General features: G+C 39.6%; 1 protein-coding gene across 1 annotated transcript in view; it reads right to left on the bottom strand.

Annotated features, from left to right (window-relative positions):
- The window catches only part of uxs1 (UDP-glucuronate decarboxylase 1), a 51,770-nt gene that overhangs the window by 18,649 nt on the left and 14,605 nt on the right, over positions 1-18,516 (bottom strand). The window contains exons 5-9 of the mRNA XM_030080976.1: positions 17,697-17,757; positions 15,894-16,074; positions 10,898-11,002; positions 3,456-3,515; positions 1,481-1,602 (exon numbers count right to left, since the gene is read on the bottom strand). Coding sequence (XP_029936836.1) covers positions 1,481-1,602; positions 3,456-3,515; positions 10,898-11,002; positions 15,894-16,074; positions 17,697-17,757 — 529 coding nt within the window. The remainder of the gene's footprint in view (positions 1-1,480; positions 1,603-3,455; positions 3,516-10,897; positions 11,003-15,893; positions 16,075-17,696; positions 17,758-18,516) is intronic.

Genomic DNA, 18,516 nt, shown 5'->3' with positions numbered 1-18,516 from the left:
ATCATTAAAGGCTGGCGTCAGTCAGTCAGTCAGTCAGTCAGAAAAGGAAAAATTCAGCCAGGTTGTGGGCAATGTGAGTGTCTTTTCATCTGTCATCCAACAACAATAAAGTGAGCATTGCTGAGCAACAAACTAAGGTCTGTCTGCCTGTGTGTGTGTGTGTGTGTGTGTGTGTTGCAGCTACTATATTGGTAGAGTATAGGGACCCTGTTTCCTTTTTGTACTTCCTCTCAATCCAAACCCTGCTGTGAAATGAGTCAGCCTTTGATTCACGACGTAAGACCAATGGCTCTACAAGGCAAATAACAGAGATAACAGATGTAGACGGGAAATCAAGTGGAAGTCTAGCAACAGGTGAGCGAAAGTGACAACAGAGGCACAGGAGGAAGAGTGGAAGCAAATAATTTCCTCAATTGTGATCAATAGGTTTTTGTTAAAATGTACAATGTTGTGCAACAAGTTAGGCAACACAATATTTTACATTTCTGCCAAAATGCTGCCACAGAAAAGGCAATGATACATTAGCAGAGACTACGGTAGCAGATATCTACTATAAAATGTCACCATCAGTACAGTCTGTGCTTTAAGCAATATATTTTGTGTAATGACACTTGGACTGCCAAGGGAGATATATAGGCCCGGTTTACATTTTGCATTTAAAGAAAAAATACAACCTTGAATAATCTTAAACTGTTATTTACAATCTATCTGTGACATAAAATGCATTCTAATACTTTTCTACATCCCAAGAATCACCCTAAGAAAACAGGTGTGATCTTGTTGCCCTCAGCTGGTGGTTGCATGTGTGAGGTGCAGAGAGCAATGACAACAGCGTGACTTTTTCCAGTCAATAAAATGTGACATGTTTTGATGCCACACTGCATCACCGACTACTGAGTGTACTGTGGATGGAGAACCTGATATCTCTGCCTGTATGGTTGTTGAATGTTGCCACTAAATGATGAGCCGAGAAAGGAATCTTTGCTGTATGATTTTGAGGGACTGACACCAAAAGCTGACGTTTACTGTTGATGCTTTTGACATTTGAACAAATTTCTCCTGCCAAGCTGCACTGTAGCTGGGCTTGAAATATCTCAGTGTGTTGTCACATTATCTACACTTGACCAAATAACCAAAGTAATAAGAAAAACAAAAACAACAAGTACCTGGGCCCAGGAGTTCAAGGTACACTGCCAATGGCTTTGTGTTTGCTGTATGAAGACTGGAGAAAGGATGCATTTATCCTTTATTGTTCATGGGGTCAAAATAATATCTGATCACCTCTGGAAATGGTTAAGGTGGTGAATCTACACCTAGATTTTTCTGTGCTGAATTTGAATGTGTTTCAATCTCTGCTCTGATTGCAGCGTGTTGCCAGTAGTAGGGGTATTGAGTTAGCTGTGTCTACATGAAAAAAAGACAACAGTCACAATTACTAACCCTCACATAATGTAAGTGCACACTATGATGGTGATGGTACCTGCTTCATGTAGGCGTAACACATTGTCTCTGCTACACGTTTGCCCTCATCGTAGCAGGCTCGAGGACCAATGGGGTTCACATGTCCCCAGTACTCTTCATTTTGTGGATGTACCTCTGGGTCTGAAACAAAATTTCACAGCAAAGAGAACCAATTAAGGATGATTTAGTTCTGGACTGCTCGTTTGTCTTTGTGCTAGATGCTGTACGAGAGAAAGATACAATGTTGTAAAAGCGAAAAAGACAAACAATCTGAGAGAGCTTTCACTCTGTTGTAACTTGTTATGCTGGGATACTGTATCATCAGCTGAATGAATTTTCCAATGACTCAGAATTGTTAATGTCTCTCTTATTAACCCTGAAGAGAGTGAATTCAAATTTTGTTCCTGTGTCTTAAGCTGAACAATATTAATGTGACAATAGTACTTCTCCCACATGCATGCAGAAGTCATCATTCAACAACTGAACAGCATAGTTTAGCTGAGCACTAGAAAGCTATAAACGGCAATACAATCAATATAAAAGCAGGTATGCATGTCTGGCAATTAGTGCTTTGCTCTATAAAAGATCCCATTTAAGCTGGTATTCCACTCAAACTACCCTGGTAAAATATTCCTTTACAAGGAACTAAAAGCTTCCTTCAGCCCTTTGTTGTTTGTGCTACCACTGCAATCTAAAGACCCGCAAAGATTGTGCAAATTAGTCTGCTGATGTATGGAACGAAAACAGCAGTTTTACCCATACCTTTTTACAGTTGTGAAGCATCAGGCTGTTTAACCTATTTTAAACACCATGTTGACAGACTTCCCTGGCAAGCAGCCCTGCTTTCTCCTGTCTACCTGAGAAAAGCAGCTACGTCCTCTGGTGTGTGTGTGTATGTGTGTCTCTGAGATGCAGTGGAGGAAAATTAAACTAAGATAGTCTGTCTCCACAGCAAATCATCTGTTGAGTGTTTGATACACCCAGTGGCCACTCTTTAAGGTTCACCTACACAATTTAATACAATCCAGTAAAAATGTTCTGCTATAAAGTTTACTTTCATGATGCCTATAATGCTCAGGCTTTCTTTTTGTCACAGTAACAGAGGTGTTAATTCAATTCTATGTTTGGCATTGGCATTGTCCCTCTCATGTATATAAATTGGGAGGACAAAAAATGAGAAACACCTCTCAATATAATGTAGTCCAGTACAAGACCTCCGCAAACTACAAGCTCAATAATAAACATAGAATTAAATTTACATTCTCCACAATGTCAACAAAAACTGAACATTATAAACTTTCTTAAAAGGTAGAATTTATGGCAGAGCTGTTGCACTGAACTGCATTAGATTGTACAGGTGGAGCTGATAAAGTGGCCACTGAGTGTGTATTTGTGCTTTACAATGTTACAGCTGTGAAATAGTCAAAAAGTAATGTTTTATTCCTTCTATTCACTGGCTTTCTCATTCACAGTATTGCTGCTGTCTCTCTTTCACTTGGCTGAGCATTTATTGTTTTCAAACAAAGAGAAATGTCCTCCCCAAGCCTTAAACTTGTCCTAAACAATACTAGAGTACTTCCTTGTTTTATGAATGAAGCACGTTGAACTAGCTGCCCTGTGTGCGTTTGACCAATCTGAAATGTTGCACTGCAAGGCCAATCCAAAAGTTCCTGAACAATTATGAAAGTCCCCACAGACATTTTGACCCTAGTCCATGTAGTTGAAACACAGACAGTTACTTAAAAGGTTCCTGCAGTTGACAAGGCCTTTTGCCTTTTAATGTTGAATACCATGTGTTGATTGAACGAGGCGTATCAATCAGAAGATAAAAGATCTCAGAAAAAAGAGCTCACTGGCTTGCTAATACTCTCTAATTACAAACTCACAGCAAGCACAACCTCCACCTTGTCACCATGTGAAGAGACACTAACAGAACATTTGGGATATTAATATAGGAAGTACTGGGTTGAGTGTATCAGTGATGTATTTCTTACCTCCATACACCTCAGAAGTAGAGGCCAGGAGAAGTCTGGCACCCACACGCTTGGCCAGGCCTAGGAAACAAACAAGAAAGTGAGATCAGAGTCTCCCCTTGGGAGAGACAGACTCAGATCAAACCCTGAGCTAAACCCTGGAGGAAAAGACAGACAGGTTCAATAAAAGAGAGCAGGTGGGAAACCCAAGAGAGTGACAGCCTGCAGCAATGAAATGAAGCACAACACCAGCCAAGACACCACCAAAATCAATGAAACCCAGAGGTACACTATGGCATCTTAGTAGCTCAATGCTGTATTTACAGTGTCTACTCACTTTATGAGTCATATAAATAAAGCGTAAGTATTAAGCATGAAAATGGGGTTGAGAGGTTTAGTTACAATATAATAATAAAGTATAATAATAACAACAATAACAACAATAATAATAATACAATATAATTAATATAAACAAAGTGCAAGATGCATGATTTAACCAGTGTCTGTAATAAAATCTTAGATGCCAGACGCGCTGGCTCTGGCATCCCTCCTGGGAGTGTGCTACATCATCTAGACTGTACACAGAATGGTACAATAAACAAAAACATCCAAAAGCAGCAAAATGCATACTTTTGAGGTCTTTTGCATAAAAATGTCCAAGGAATACACAAATGTTGGATGACCTGTGATGACCACAAAAACACAAGACTTCAAGAGGCTGTTGAGTTTTAAAATGCAAAAAATATACACTACTGCTGCTTAAACCTATTCTTATTATTGTCTGCTTTGAGCTCAATGTATTTATTTATATTTATTTGTATTTGATCATTAAAAAAACTCCTAAAGCTGGCAATAGCAATAACTGGCTTTCAGTCCAAACTCAACAAACTGCTCCTGCAATGATGTGGGTGTAGTATAAAACAGGGTGGTGGAGCAGCCAGCACACCCTGGTATGCTTCTCAAATTGCTGTTGTGTTTTGAACCTCAGCTTCCACTAATAATTTTCCTGTACCTGATGGAATTGGAAGGAGGGAACTATGAACTGATATAGAACTGTTCATCTATTCATCATACAGTAGATCTGGTGGTAAGATTGGTCACTGGCAAAGAAAGAAGTACTGTAGCTACCCTTTCGTACCCCCTTGCCAGAAGCAGGCATGACATCAAAAAAAGGCTCATAACTTCATTACAAAAAGTTGACTAAATATGTCACAGGGTGCAGAGCCCCTGATTAACTTTTCAGGCTGTTCTGTAAAGGGGGGCCCACCTCTGTTTGTGCTCTTAATTACAGATTCTAGGGCAGAGGTATTGGCTCTACTGACTTTCTGGGGAGTGGGGGCAGGGATGCACCATTGTTGGGAGACAACATGGTTACTTGGTACTTTTTATTAACAACAACAATGCAGCATCACAACTATTTTCACTTTTGGTGGCATTCAGCCAAATGGTGAATATGTCCTTTACCATCATGTGCAGTTAATCTGTGGTAATGTACTGCTGTTTGCAAAAGTCTTAATCTTTATGGTGGTCCTTTCATGACTCCTCAGCAGTGTAAAATAGTATATTACCAGATGTTTAAACATATGTCCAATTGAGTTTACATACTTGCACCCTCTGTAGTCATTTACCATGTATTTTAAACATATGGTGTCTGACATATTTCTAAATTGTGAGACATCTGTGTTTGCTTCCCTGTGGGACTGTTTGATCACAACTTCATGGCCACGTTATACCCTTTATTAAATGGATATTTCTAGCAGAATGATGTACCACCACTCACAGCCATAGCAGCAATGTCAGGTAACTTTTCTCCAATGGCCAGTTAATTCTGCAGATCTCACCCCAATAAAGCAACTCAAACAAGAAAAGTGAATTTTATACTTCAATGAAATTAGCCCCTCAGTATATAAACTGACGTTAATTGGCGCATATTTTGGAGTTTAAAAGGGTCTCCTTTGTAGGTACAACATACCATATACAACAATCTCAACTTAACATCATTCATTATCAGAAGTACAAAAGCTTCAATGTAAGGGTTGTGGTGTTTGTGCTTAAGTTGAGTTCCACACTCTGTTTTGAATTCTTGGCAGGAAAAAATCTGGATTTTGTAGAGGCAAAAGGGGATCCTTCACAGTACTAGCTAGGGGTACCTATTTAATGGATACTACATGTATATATAATATGCGAAAAAATAAAGAAAAACACTTATCTTCACCTTTATGAGGCTGTTAAGAGTGAGACAAAGCTCAACATGAAAAAAATTCTGAAAAAGGCAAAAAATATTTTCACTTGTCAAATACCACAATATTTTTACTGCTCTAGCAGTAGAGGTAATCTGTGAAAATGAAAGGAAAAGAGGTAAAACTTGCCATCTGGCCTTGTTTTGGAATTTCTAGTAGCTGTTTGGACAACACCATTCATTAATCATCTTGGCAAAATTCCCCAGTACCTTGTATCAGTGACAGCACTATCAGTGCTTCCAGAGACTGTTTGATGAGTACAGTTTAAAAAGTATGAGTGTGTATAAATGCATATGATTCTACAGGAGATTCCTCCAACTTTGCAATTTTGAACCATTTTTCACATCACACAGTGTTGTGAGCGGGCACACACTATACACAAGAAAACGGCTGAAAATGAGTATGGAAAGTTATCCAATATTCACAACACTTCTACTTGAAATGACCAGAATAGCCATTCATGGCAGTGTTGAATCATTTACACTGGGTAAGATCCACGGCCTAAATATTATAAATTCATGTGTTAATTCCTGCAATTAGGAACGTAAAAGATCTTGGATTGGGTCCATCAGAAGATTTTGAGTCTGGTGTGACAGCAGAGATAAAGCCCCTCACCCCTCAGGATACAGGACCCACATGTTGTGCTACAGGGCTTGGCACCAGAGAGGTTCAGCACCACGGAAAGCGACAGCAGCCAGCAGCACTGCAGCTGCCAGTTCAGCACATTGGCCAGTGCCTGCTAGGTTCAGCAGGAGCAGACCAGACAAACCTGTGGGCCCTTGCACACACCTGCAGCCTGTCAGCCCCCCACCCATAAAAACAAACATACAAACAAAAAAAGTCCCAAATCAAATCAATGTTCCAGGATGGACAAAGCAGTGGTCATTTTTACCCATACAGTTCTATCCATTTAAGTACCATGGTTTGAACACTGGCCCAGAAGAAAATAAGATTTTTGATTAAATATTTACCAAATGACATTCAGTTTTAAATATGCCAAATAAATCCACTACATGGACAAAAGTAGTGGGCCACCCCTCATAATCACTGAATTAAGGTGTTTCATTCAGTATCACTGCCACAGGTGTATAAAATCAAGCACCTATGTCATTCTAAAGAGCTCCCTGAATTTGAGCGTGGTACTGTAATAGTAATGTAATAGGATGCCACCATTGCAACAAGTCAGTCTGTGAAATTTCTTCCCTCCTAGATATTCCACCATCAACTGTAAGTGGTATTACTGCAAAACGGAAACATTAAGGCACCACAGCAACTCAGCCACCAAGTGGCAGACCACGTAAAGTTACAGAGCGGGGTCGCCAAGCACTGAGGTGCATAGTCTGTAAAAGCGGCCAACGCTCTGCTGACTCAATAACTGCAGAGCTTCAAACCTCCACTGGCATTAACATCAGCACAAAAACTGTGCACCAGGAGCTTCATGGAATGGGTTTCAGAGCAGCCGCATGCAAGCCTTAAATCACCAAGCACAATGTCAAGTGTCAGATGGAGCGGTGTAAAGCACACCGCCACTGGACTCTGGAGAGGTGAAAGGGCTTGACTCCAATAATTTAACAATATGTTAAATTATTATTATAATTTTAAAAATGTAAATTACTTATCAAACAGACCTAACAATTCAGCTACCAATGAATGAGCAGTGGTATGCATGTGATAACACAGATCGCAAAATAAGCCGAAGTGATACCGCTTCTCTGAATAGACAAGCTAAGCCAGTGTGCTGCTGTTAGCCAGTGAAAACAGACCGGAGTGGCAACTCTTCGCTTTGTTACACAATCCATGTCAGTGCGCTGCTGTAGTCTGGAAATCTTCTCTGCCTTTGCCAGACATACGTTCATATTCCACTCAAAACAGCATTTCATTCAAATTATGTCAAATTCCGCGATATTCCGCGTTAAAAATAGATTGTTTTATTTGGCTAATTCCGTGATTCCATCCGCGATTCCGTGATCGCGGAAATTATACGGCCCTACCACTGTTATAAAAAATGGCGGCGCAACTTGGTGGGCGTTATCCTGGTAATTTCTCTGTGTGAGAAATACAAGGTGTGGCCTGTGAGCGTGTTGAAATGCGTGTCTCACGCCCAATGCGTGAGACTTGAGAGCCCTGAATTATTGTTAATATTTTAATATAGTACAAAACATGCTTACTATACTCAGTCTTGTAGAGCCATCCGCTAAATTTAGGGTCAGCTAACCATTTTGGATTAAAATCACGGCTCGCAGAAGGCTGCTCTGACGACGTGCTAACATCCATGCTAACTCGCACTGGCTCTGCCTCATCATCGAGACGCGGCACGGTCGGCTCGCCGGGGATGCACTCCCCTTGGCCTGGGGGTGAACAAGCGGGCTCATCGTCTCCTCCAGTGCTCCTCCGACTTCGGAAAAAGAAAGTGTCCAATGTTTTTTGACCCTTTCTCTGTGACATGTCGCGTAAAAGTTGTTAGCGTGTAGACAGGTAGAGACAGGCAGTGGTTTTGGGGGTTCAGGTGATGGAAAATACACCTGACCTCTCACCCCCTATGTGTTCACGTATCGACCATAAGATGTCACCATTGCGCTTTCAACCGTATCACCAGGCGTGGTTAAAAGCTCTATATACCGTCTTTGGTATCACTGTTTCTGGTGCATTAAAAAAACCTATTTAAAATAAATAAACAAGCGACGCTTAGCCTGGCGGGGGGGCAAGAAAAGCCTGGCGGCCCGCCAGGCCTATAAAGCACTGGGGGAAACCCTGGGTGATTTTGGTGTGGAAGAACTTGACTGGCCTGCACCCCAACCAGCACCTTTGAGATGAACTAGAACGGAGATTTCAAGCCATGCCTCCTTGTCCAACATCGGTGTCTGACCTCACAAATGCTCTTTTGGATGAGTGGCCATTCCTCCTGACAATCCCCAAAATCATGTAGAAAGCCTTCCCAGAAGAGTACGAGCTGTTATAGTTGCAGAAGGGGCATTAACTCCATATTAATACCTATGGATTTTGAATGGGATGTCATAAAACCTCCTGTGGGTGTAATGTGTAGGTGGTCCAATACTTTTGTCCATACACTTTATTTCAAATGTGTTCTGCAAATAAATAAGCCTAATTTCCAACTATTGTTAAAAATAAATTTAAGCAAACCCAGACAGGGGCATCCATAATGCCTTTTCTAGACTGTTCTCCATTAATTTCCTGTTCACTCCCTAATTTTTGTCCATTTATTATTCCAGTGCTGGAATAATAGATGGGTGCTGAATAGCACCCATTTGAAAAGCAAATCTCGTTTCTTTGCCTCTGAAAATTGTTTCTCGAAACATCATTAAAAGGCACCATTCTCAGGTGTACCTAATACATTTCAAATAGCTGTTAGGATTATTCCACAAAATGGAGAGCCAGGATTAGAATTACTACTATGACTTCGTCATTGAAGCCCTCTAAAGCATGAGAGGCTTGATCCTGTTCAGTACAGATGCTGTTCAGAGCTTATGAAACCAACTGTTTGGTCCTGCGACAAGCTTATTTCTGAGATCTCTTATGACATGATTCTTTTGAGTTGAATAATGGAAAGAGCAAGGCCAAAATAATAGGCAGCACAAAAGCTACAGGTCTAAAAACTACAGGTCTAAAACACATTAGTACACACCGGTGACCCTGATGAAGGCGTGAGTGGCCTGAAATGTTGTCAAACAATAAATTAATTGCTGACCATGTAGAAAAGTGTGCGTACTGGTACTGGTATAAAAATATACACATCCATCCCTGTTAGTTTTGAGCACTGAGGTATCCTAATTTTCTTCAAGAACTGATGACTGTAATAGTTATTGAGCACATCATCTTGTTTGCTTCCCATCGCTGTCCTTACAGTGTGATCACTGTATTAATTTCACTGAGCTGTCACTAGTTTGTTTAATAAAGCTCAAAAGCTGCAGTTAAAAAATCTGTGCACTGGAGCCTACTGCTGCACCTACAGAAGCTTAACACTGATGCGGGGGGCTGGATGTGGTGTGAAGTCCACCAGTTCCTCATCACTGGAATACTGCTTCAGGAGACCTCTTCTTACACACCTAAAAAAACCTCCTCTCTCCTCAGGAAACAAGTGCCCTCTGCTGTTGTTGTATCTGATCTTGTCAGTTTATCAGCATGAATTCACTTCAACAGTACACAGCTGTAATCCAAAGAAAAACAAATAATCAATTAATTAAATCATAAGCCTGGTTTTGTGACAAGCTGTCAAAGTGTTAAACTGGCTGAAAATAAAAATGTCTTTCATAGAAAACAGCCCTGAGGTTGAATCTGGCACAGTGTCATGAATTAGACACATCTATCCAACAATTTAATCACTCCAAATAAAGTAAAGATTGATGCTGCTGAAATGTTTCATTTCATTTTAGCGCAGCAACTTTTAAGTTAGAAAATAAAATGTCAGCCCTGGCACACTAGCACATGCAGAAAGCAACATCATAGTAATAGGCAATTATTCCTTGGTAACCATATGCAAATTACAAAGAAGACTAGTTTAGATTAGGTTAGATTAGGTTCCTGACTTTACAAATGTTCAACATTATCAGTAAAAACAGTCCATATGTTTGGATTTAAGGACAAAAAAAACTAGCAGATTAACATTGAGCCACTCCTAACCTGAAAGTTCTACTGATTGCCAAAATGGACAATTACCCAAGCACTTTCCATTGCATAGCTAATGTAGTATTAAATTGAACACTGAACTCAAACTAAATTAGTACCTATTGTTGCATGCATAAGGTGATAGGGTGTTTAAAGTGATGCTTCTGGTGTGATCACACAACTATAGTCCCTGATTAGCATGAAACCATCTTGCTTGGTACTGTGCAAGGATCTCAGGCAGCAGCTGATTACAGCCAGCGTCCTTAGCCAGCACACTGATTAAAACCAACACCTTCTCAGCCATTAAAATCTTAGCAACAGAAAACAGATATATTGATACAATTGGCAGGACCATTTCTAATGTTCCCCCTCGATAAGGAACATTGGAAGTTCTGTGACACACAAAGCTGCTGGTTGTTTTATCTCTTCAGTAGCCTGCCTGCACTGCTAAATTCCCATTAAACAGCACAGCTTGCAGGGAGTGTAGATAACATACCACGGATAAACAGTATTTGAACTCCTTCAAACCAGAGGAGCAGAGAGAGACAGTGCCGGCACTTTACAAACTTATGTGGAAACTAGCAGAGTGCAATTACTCACCAAGCATGTTGAGAGTGCCTATGGTGTTGGTCTTGAGGGTTTTGATGGGGTTGTACATGTAGTTGGGAGGAGAGGCCGGAGACGCCAGGTGATAGATCTGGTCCACTGTGAAAAAAGGAGAAAAATAAAACGACTTGCCTTGTTGGCTCATTTTTTAAATCTTTTCTTTAACCAGGATAGAGACAGTGTGAAAAAATCTCTTTTCCAAGTGAGCCTTGGCCAAGAGGGGAAATACACACATTTAAAATAAATGAAAATGACTAAATCCACAACACTGAAAATGTTACAAAATTCTGAAGCCATGCAAATAAAAAGCAGTTACTAACATAATGACACATAATGAAACAGAGCTCTTATTTTGTGTTTATATGTATGTATATAGATATATGTGTGTGTGTATACATATATATTTATATGTATATATACACATAGAATGCATCAACAGTTTGCAGCCAACAGAGTTTGCAGCCAACAGTTATCAAATGTAGTAATACTATGAAAAAAAAAAAGCTTCCATTTCATCTGATTAGTCGATTAGACTGGTGGACACTAGTATGGTCCTTTAAAACAGTTACTTCTAACACATCTCATCACTGATTGAAAAAAACGTCACTGTCTTGAGTCACCTGCTTTATTTATAGTTACTGTGGAGTGGATTCCATTTCCTGACCAACCAGGCCTAGCTAAAATAAAGCTAATCACAAGTTGTGAGAGGAGAGACAAGTTGACAAGAGTACATATGGGTTAAGACCATCATGCAGTCTAACTCTTGACATTGTGTGATTGAGGCTTGATGATGTAGGTCATACATGTGCCTCACCTCCACAGAAAGCTGTAACTGCACTGCATGTCTTCACGTTAGTAATCTCTAAACGATCTCTCATTCATTCTCCGACTCTCTCCATCCTCTCCCAATTGCCTGCATTGATCCATTCCACATTCATTTCTTTTCATTTTGAGACCACTTGATGTCATCACCGTTTTGATGCTTGACCTCTTGACTGACCACTGAAAAACATTTTCATCTCTCATTGTTGGCTCCCTATTTTCTCTTACAGGATAATTCTGATTATTTTCCAGCACAACGGCTGTGTTTCCCATCGTACTTCAGTTGTTGAGCTTTAAATACCCCTCAGCTGAAAAGTTCAGTGGGCAATGTACAGGTGAAAAACCCAAACGGCAATTAAAAGACAGTTCTGCTCATTTTCCACCTCATTTTTTAAAACTGTGTTTTCTTATCACTGAAGTCCACATCGAACCTTTCTGGGCCTCTTACCCCCCAAATCTCTTTACCTACATCCCTCATTGAGTTCACTTCAGTCATTTATTATCCATGACAGGAAATTCAGCTCAGAGTGAGGCACAATAAAAACAAATAGATGAAACAATGAGAATAAAAACAGTAACAGAAAAAAAACACTCATAAAACACTACTATAATAATCAATACAAATAAATAAAATAGGCTTGAAATTCCTATGAAAGTCTACACAATAAGCAGAGATGAACACTACTCACTGCAGCTGACATCTATGTCCTACCTTCTCTTCCATTCTTTATTTATTTTATCTGTTTTCAAGTCAACCTTTTCAAGCTGCCTCTTGAGAAAGTGTAAAGATATTAATGTGGTGTATGTTCAATTTGGTAGGAAATGCAGTGTTTACTCTCAGTAGGATAGGAAACACACACCAAAGTCTTCCATGGCATTTCATAACTCATTCTTGGCCTTTAGAGGTGAAATGTTACTTGAAAGCAGAGATGCCAGATAAGTGAATTTTTCGATAAACAAGGGTGCAGGCTTTGATACACTTAAAAAGAAGTTCCCTGCTGTGTCTTCATGTCTGAACAGAAAAATAACTGAATGCTCACATGCTTACACACACACATTTCTAGAGTGAACTGAGATGGATTAAATCACATATCCCACAGTTGCAATATTTTCCAATCTTCAGAGGCAAGCAGTTGGGCTGAGCAGAAAGGAGTAAGTCAGAGAAAAATCAGTAAGTCTCAAAGCCTGTCACTCACGCAACCGCACAATAACAAAAATACAAGTAAATACCTTAGGGTTCAGCATTAACAGCATCCACTGTAACCAAGGTAGAGGAGAAAATCACTCCACAGGCATGGTCACTAAATGGTATCTCTGTCCTGCCAGGACACATCAAGGCTGTGGCCACATGAACAGAATGCACATCCAAGTGTGCCAGGCAGCAATTCAGACCATCAGAAATTACGATAAACCAAGATGTAACATCACTTTGCTCCAGCAAACACACAGGAAAAAAGAAATAGCACTGCGCTGTGTATTACAAAAAAGAACTGTGACATGATTCAGTAGATGCACCTGCTGAACATCTCACACTAAAAACTCCCAAACCAACCACAACAAACTTCATCTTCATCTTTTGTCGACTGAAATGCTGCAATCTGGATAAGACACAACAATGTTGACATTAGAGCAAGCTTTTTTCAGTTAGCCCTCGCACATCAAGGTAAGTTATGGGTTGAATTAGGTCAAGTGGTGAAGTAAAGCGACCCCGCAAACTTATTTACATAGCAGGCGATTATTTTCAGGCCATTCAGGCCTTCATCCAGTTTAAGACTCATTAGTACACACAAGCGTTTTATAGGGGACAATAAAGTGAGTGAAACAAGTGATTTTGTAACTTTATCTTTCATGTTTTTTTGGTACTCTTAAATATATTGTATGTAGAGCTGGCTGATATATTGATGCTATATCGATGTCATGATATGAGATTAAATATCAACTGGGATTCTGGATATTGTCATATCAGGATATGGCATATGTGTCATTTCATAGTTTGAAAGCTAAGGGGTGCAATTTTCTGAAGTTATTCGCTGTAACTTTGTTATTTGTCTCAACCTGTTTGGTCATCATATTCACATCGCTAATGATTTCCTATCAAAAAGGCACCAATAGTTAATACCACAATATTGGTACAATATTGCTATTGAGGTATTTGGCCAAAAACATTGCAATATTTGATTCTGTCCATATCAGCCAGCCCTTATTATAAGTACTATTTAGGTTATTTGGCTCCTTCAATGAAGGGGTCGCTATGATGCTTGATGACTCTGAATGTGGTCCTGCTATTGTTGGACACGCCCACTTGATTGGTTGACTCCTCATGCACCCCTGTAGCTTTTTATACTATTATTTGTATCTTGCTCTTTCAATTATTCAGCTCAACAAAAGTATTCCATAATGGATCTCGGTGATAGGCTTGCTTCAGAACCAAATGGTTGGTTTCATAAGCTCTGAACAGCATTTGTACTGAACAGGATCAAGCCTCAATTTCATGCTTAAAAGGACATCATTGGCACAAACAAAATAATTCTAATCATGGCTCTCCATTTCGTGGAATAATCCTAACAGCAATTTCAAATCTATTAGTTACACCTGAGAATGGCGCCTTTTAATGATTGTTTCAACAAACGATTTTCAGAAGCAAAGAAATGAGATTTGCTTTTCATATGGATGCTATTCAACACAAAATCTGAAAGGCCCTAAGTAAAAGGTTAGTTCAATAACTGGCATAATCAATGGACAAAAAATAGGGAGTGAACAGAAAGTTAATGGAGACTAATCCAGAGAAAGGCATTATGGATGTCCCTGTCAGGATAATTTTCAATCTGGGTACATTTCAGTCTGATTATGTCATCTGCAAGCACTTTTTAGCTGCTTCAGTGACAAACAACAATAATTAAAGTTGTTAGAGAGCCATGCACACATGTCAGCAGCCACTGTCAACAATGCCACACACTCTGATTGTGTTACTTTTTGCAGAAATTAAATCACTGAGCACACACTGGGAGAAACAACTGCCAACTAGCACAGGATAAATTCAAATAATGTTTAGCTTTTGCATGAGGAAAACAGATTGGTAAATACTATGAAGAGTAGGCCTGCTGGTGGCACTAAAGGGAAGATTATGTGGTCATCAGAATTGCAAGGTTTTATCCTCTAGGCAGCATGAATGTTGTCACCAAAATCCATGACGTTCCACCATACAGATTTGGATATATGGCCCTCTGGACTAACTGTTAACTGACCGACAAACATGGCGATGTAGGAGGCCTCTGCTTTCTAACGGGACAAAGATCAGGGTCTTGCTATAATCACTATAGTATCTGAAACATAACCTTTTTTGTAAATTAAGTCATTAAACTAACTGATGCATTAATTGGTAAACCTTTCTAATGCAAGTTAACATACCTGTCTTCACATACACAACACTATAAAGGCCACATCATAAAGCAGAACATTCATTTATGCTGTAACCATGCTAACTACACTGCACGCATACTTAACATAATTTCAGACCATTTTCCAAAGCATAACATACTTGAGACACCCAAGTGTATTCTCTGAGCCTCCAAGGCAGCCATCCATTATTATTAGCATTATAATACCAAATCGACTTGTAGAGAAGTGTGTGATATAGGTAAGCATCATCAGTGAACATCCCGCCCTAATATCTATGCCCTAACACTACTTTATCTCTGCACGCACAAATTTGAATAATCAGAAATTCACACTCACACGCACACGCACACGCACACACACACACACACACACACACACACACACACACACACACACACACACACACACACAAACAAACACAAAAAGAGGTTCATGCCATGGGTGCAGGACATATTTAGTAGGGCAAACAGTGATAAAGTAAGGTGATTACGGTGTGTGTGCTGCACCTTTTTGTGCCTTTTCTCATTTACACATCACATAAATCTGTGAGCTGTCAGTAAAATAATATTTCTGTTGTTACTTTAATATTTTAATCCAAACAGTTAAAAGGCAGGTGGAGTTTGGTCTCAAACCACCAAGCAAGGCCATAGATGCAGAGTCAAAAGCATTATGAGGTGGCTCTGGCCCAAGCAAACTCCACTTGGCCTCATTATTGTACGTGTAAAGAGTCTCATCACACATCACATCCCATGCTCACACACTCCCTCACCCTCAATATAGAGAGGCTCCACCACATCGTGATTGATGAGCTCAAAGTTTTCATGGCCAATCCAGTGCTCGACATTCCTCTTCCTCCCTGTGAAGAAGTTGTCCACGACAGTCACCTCGTGGCCATCCATCATCAGTTTGTCAGTCAAGTGAGAGCCCACAAAGCCGGCACCACCAGTGATCTAGTGGAGGGGCACACACACAGCACCATCAGTAAAATATAAATTATTATTACTGATAAATGATAGGTGACTGCCTGACTCCTTGAACACTGATTGTTATTAACCAACCAAGGCAATAATGAAAAGGAAGTAGATAGCCTAAGCTGTGTGCTACAAATTTTATTTGAACAGATGTGTCTTCACTGAGTTCAGAACATTAAGTTAAAAATAAAGGACTGTCTGGGAGTCTAGAGCAGACTTGGCCACAGATGTAAGATATGGCAACACGAGACAAGCCTCAAATTACAGCTGTCTGTCAGAGGTCATGCTATAGAGTTCATATACATCAAAATAGTAAGTAAGGAAATATATCTACCAAGTGATAAACCATGCACTGTCTTGAAAACTGTCCAGTATTAGTTATGTGCGGGATGTTAATGTCTAGAGAGGCTGTGCTGTCAATATATGTAACCCTCACACACATACATGAGCTGTATACATGGATAACGAAGACATGAGCATTCACTCTACATGTTTTGCAGCAGTGACGTTTAGGGATAATTTTGGGATAATTTTCCACCTCCATCCCTATTTTTATTCTAATGCTGGCTGCGGAACTAAAATTTTTAAACCAGCATTAGAATAGGAATAGGGTTGGAGGTGGAAAATTACACATAATGTATACACACGTGTGTGTAGATAGATAGATAGATAGATAGATAGATAGACAGATAGACAGATAGATAGATAGATAGATAGACAGATAGATAGATAGATAGATAGAGTTTATGACATTCTATATGTATCTACCAGTAATAAAGTGGAACTGAAATTTCCCTTGGGGAGTCACAGAAGATTGAGCTGAGGAAATGCCAGCAAGTAAGAAATGTTATAGAAATGCTCCCAGATGATCAAGGTCATAGCATGCTGAGTGAGGAAGGACAGGGGCATGATGAGAGGTGGAAAAGTTTAGGAGAGGGAGATAGAAAAAGCATTGTGAAACACAATAACATTGGGAATAGAGGCTGAATAATGTAAAAACTCTCTTAGACATACTGTAGTGCTTGGGCTGGGAGATAACACTTAAAATGATGTAATGGTTAAATTTCCCTACCAGGTAACATCAGTTTTTATCACAACATTATGTAAACTGTGAAAGATGCATAATAATCCAAACAAGCATTGATCAAGTTGAACTAGAGAGGAAGAACGAGTTAAACTAGAGGTTTTCAGTCTATTTTTCAACACTGTCTTTCTGTACCGGTCATATGAAATGAGGCAACAAAAGCCTGTACTTCCTTTTTGTTTTCCCAAAAAAGGACCCGAACACAGCATGAGACCAGCAAGCAGTGAAGTAAAAGAAGTGTATGAGCAATGCTTCTTAAAAAATACTTAATGCACTATGACAACTGAAACATTATGATGACTGTCCAGTTGCCAACTAGTTGGACATGTTTAAATGTGAATATTAATGTGTAAAAAGGATGTGTTTTAATCACAACTACTTAAGTGTGTGTTTGTGACAAACTTTTTAAGACAACCATGTGTCATGATGGTTTAACTGGAGAAATAAAACCCAGGTCCAAAATAACTGAAATTATCCCTCAAGGATGAGATGAACTGTGAATGTGTATGTCACATACCAAAATTCTCTTTCGATCCTTTTCTGAGAGGAATTTCACAGGAGGATATTTCTGAGACAAACTGGAACAGAGACGATTTATTTAGACAGCAAAAAGAAAATAAATAACAACAACAACAAAAAACACTAACATCAGAACATTCAGAGATTTTGAGAGCAGCCTGCAGCCACATTTCCTTTCCCCATTCAGGATCAGCAGGACTAAAGATGGCAGCAATCATCTTCCCTTCTCTGTCAGCACGTTTTTGTCCTTCTCAGTCGTTTTCCTCACCAATTAGCAGTGGGTGATGGACCATTCTTGTAAAATGAGATTCTTGTTCATTTTGGTCAGAGAACGGAGGGGAACTCCCCTGGAGTGGCAAGGCAAGAGGCAGGCAGGATGTGTTGTGTAACAGCTGACAGCTAATTCAGAGTGGTTCAATGTTTGTCAATACAATCCATACCCAATGCAGCTTAACACTATTTCAACATTCCAGCAAGACCGGTCTGCCAATAAAGCAAATCAAAGCTTAAACCAGTCTAATCACTTTGAGATGAATTATTGCTCAACAAATTGCACAAATTAATTGGTACACAAATTAACAAGGCTTTGAAAATATTTGTTATCACCTTCGGTTGTGACAATGGAGCATCAATATCTGCACTCCTCAATGTTAAAGGAATACTCCAGCATATTGGGCAAAATTCCTTTTTTTGTTCAATATAATTTTCAACTTTACATCTGGTAGTTCGGTTCCTATGGATAGCATGTCAACTTATCTTAGAAAAAAGACTTGAAGTGTATGGGAGTCGTTAGCCTTGCTCCATCAAAGTAAAAAATA

This window comes from Myripristis murdjan, chromosome 21, assembly GCF_902150065.1.
Source record: "Myripristis murdjan chromosome 21, fMyrMur1.1, whole genome shotgun sequence".
Lineage (NCBI taxonomy): Eukaryota > Metazoa > Chordata > Actinopteri > Holocentriformes > Holocentridae > Myripristis > Myripristis murdjan.
The sequence above is the reverse complement of the archived record's forward strand: the minus strand, read 5'-3'. Positions and strand labels throughout refer to the sequence as shown.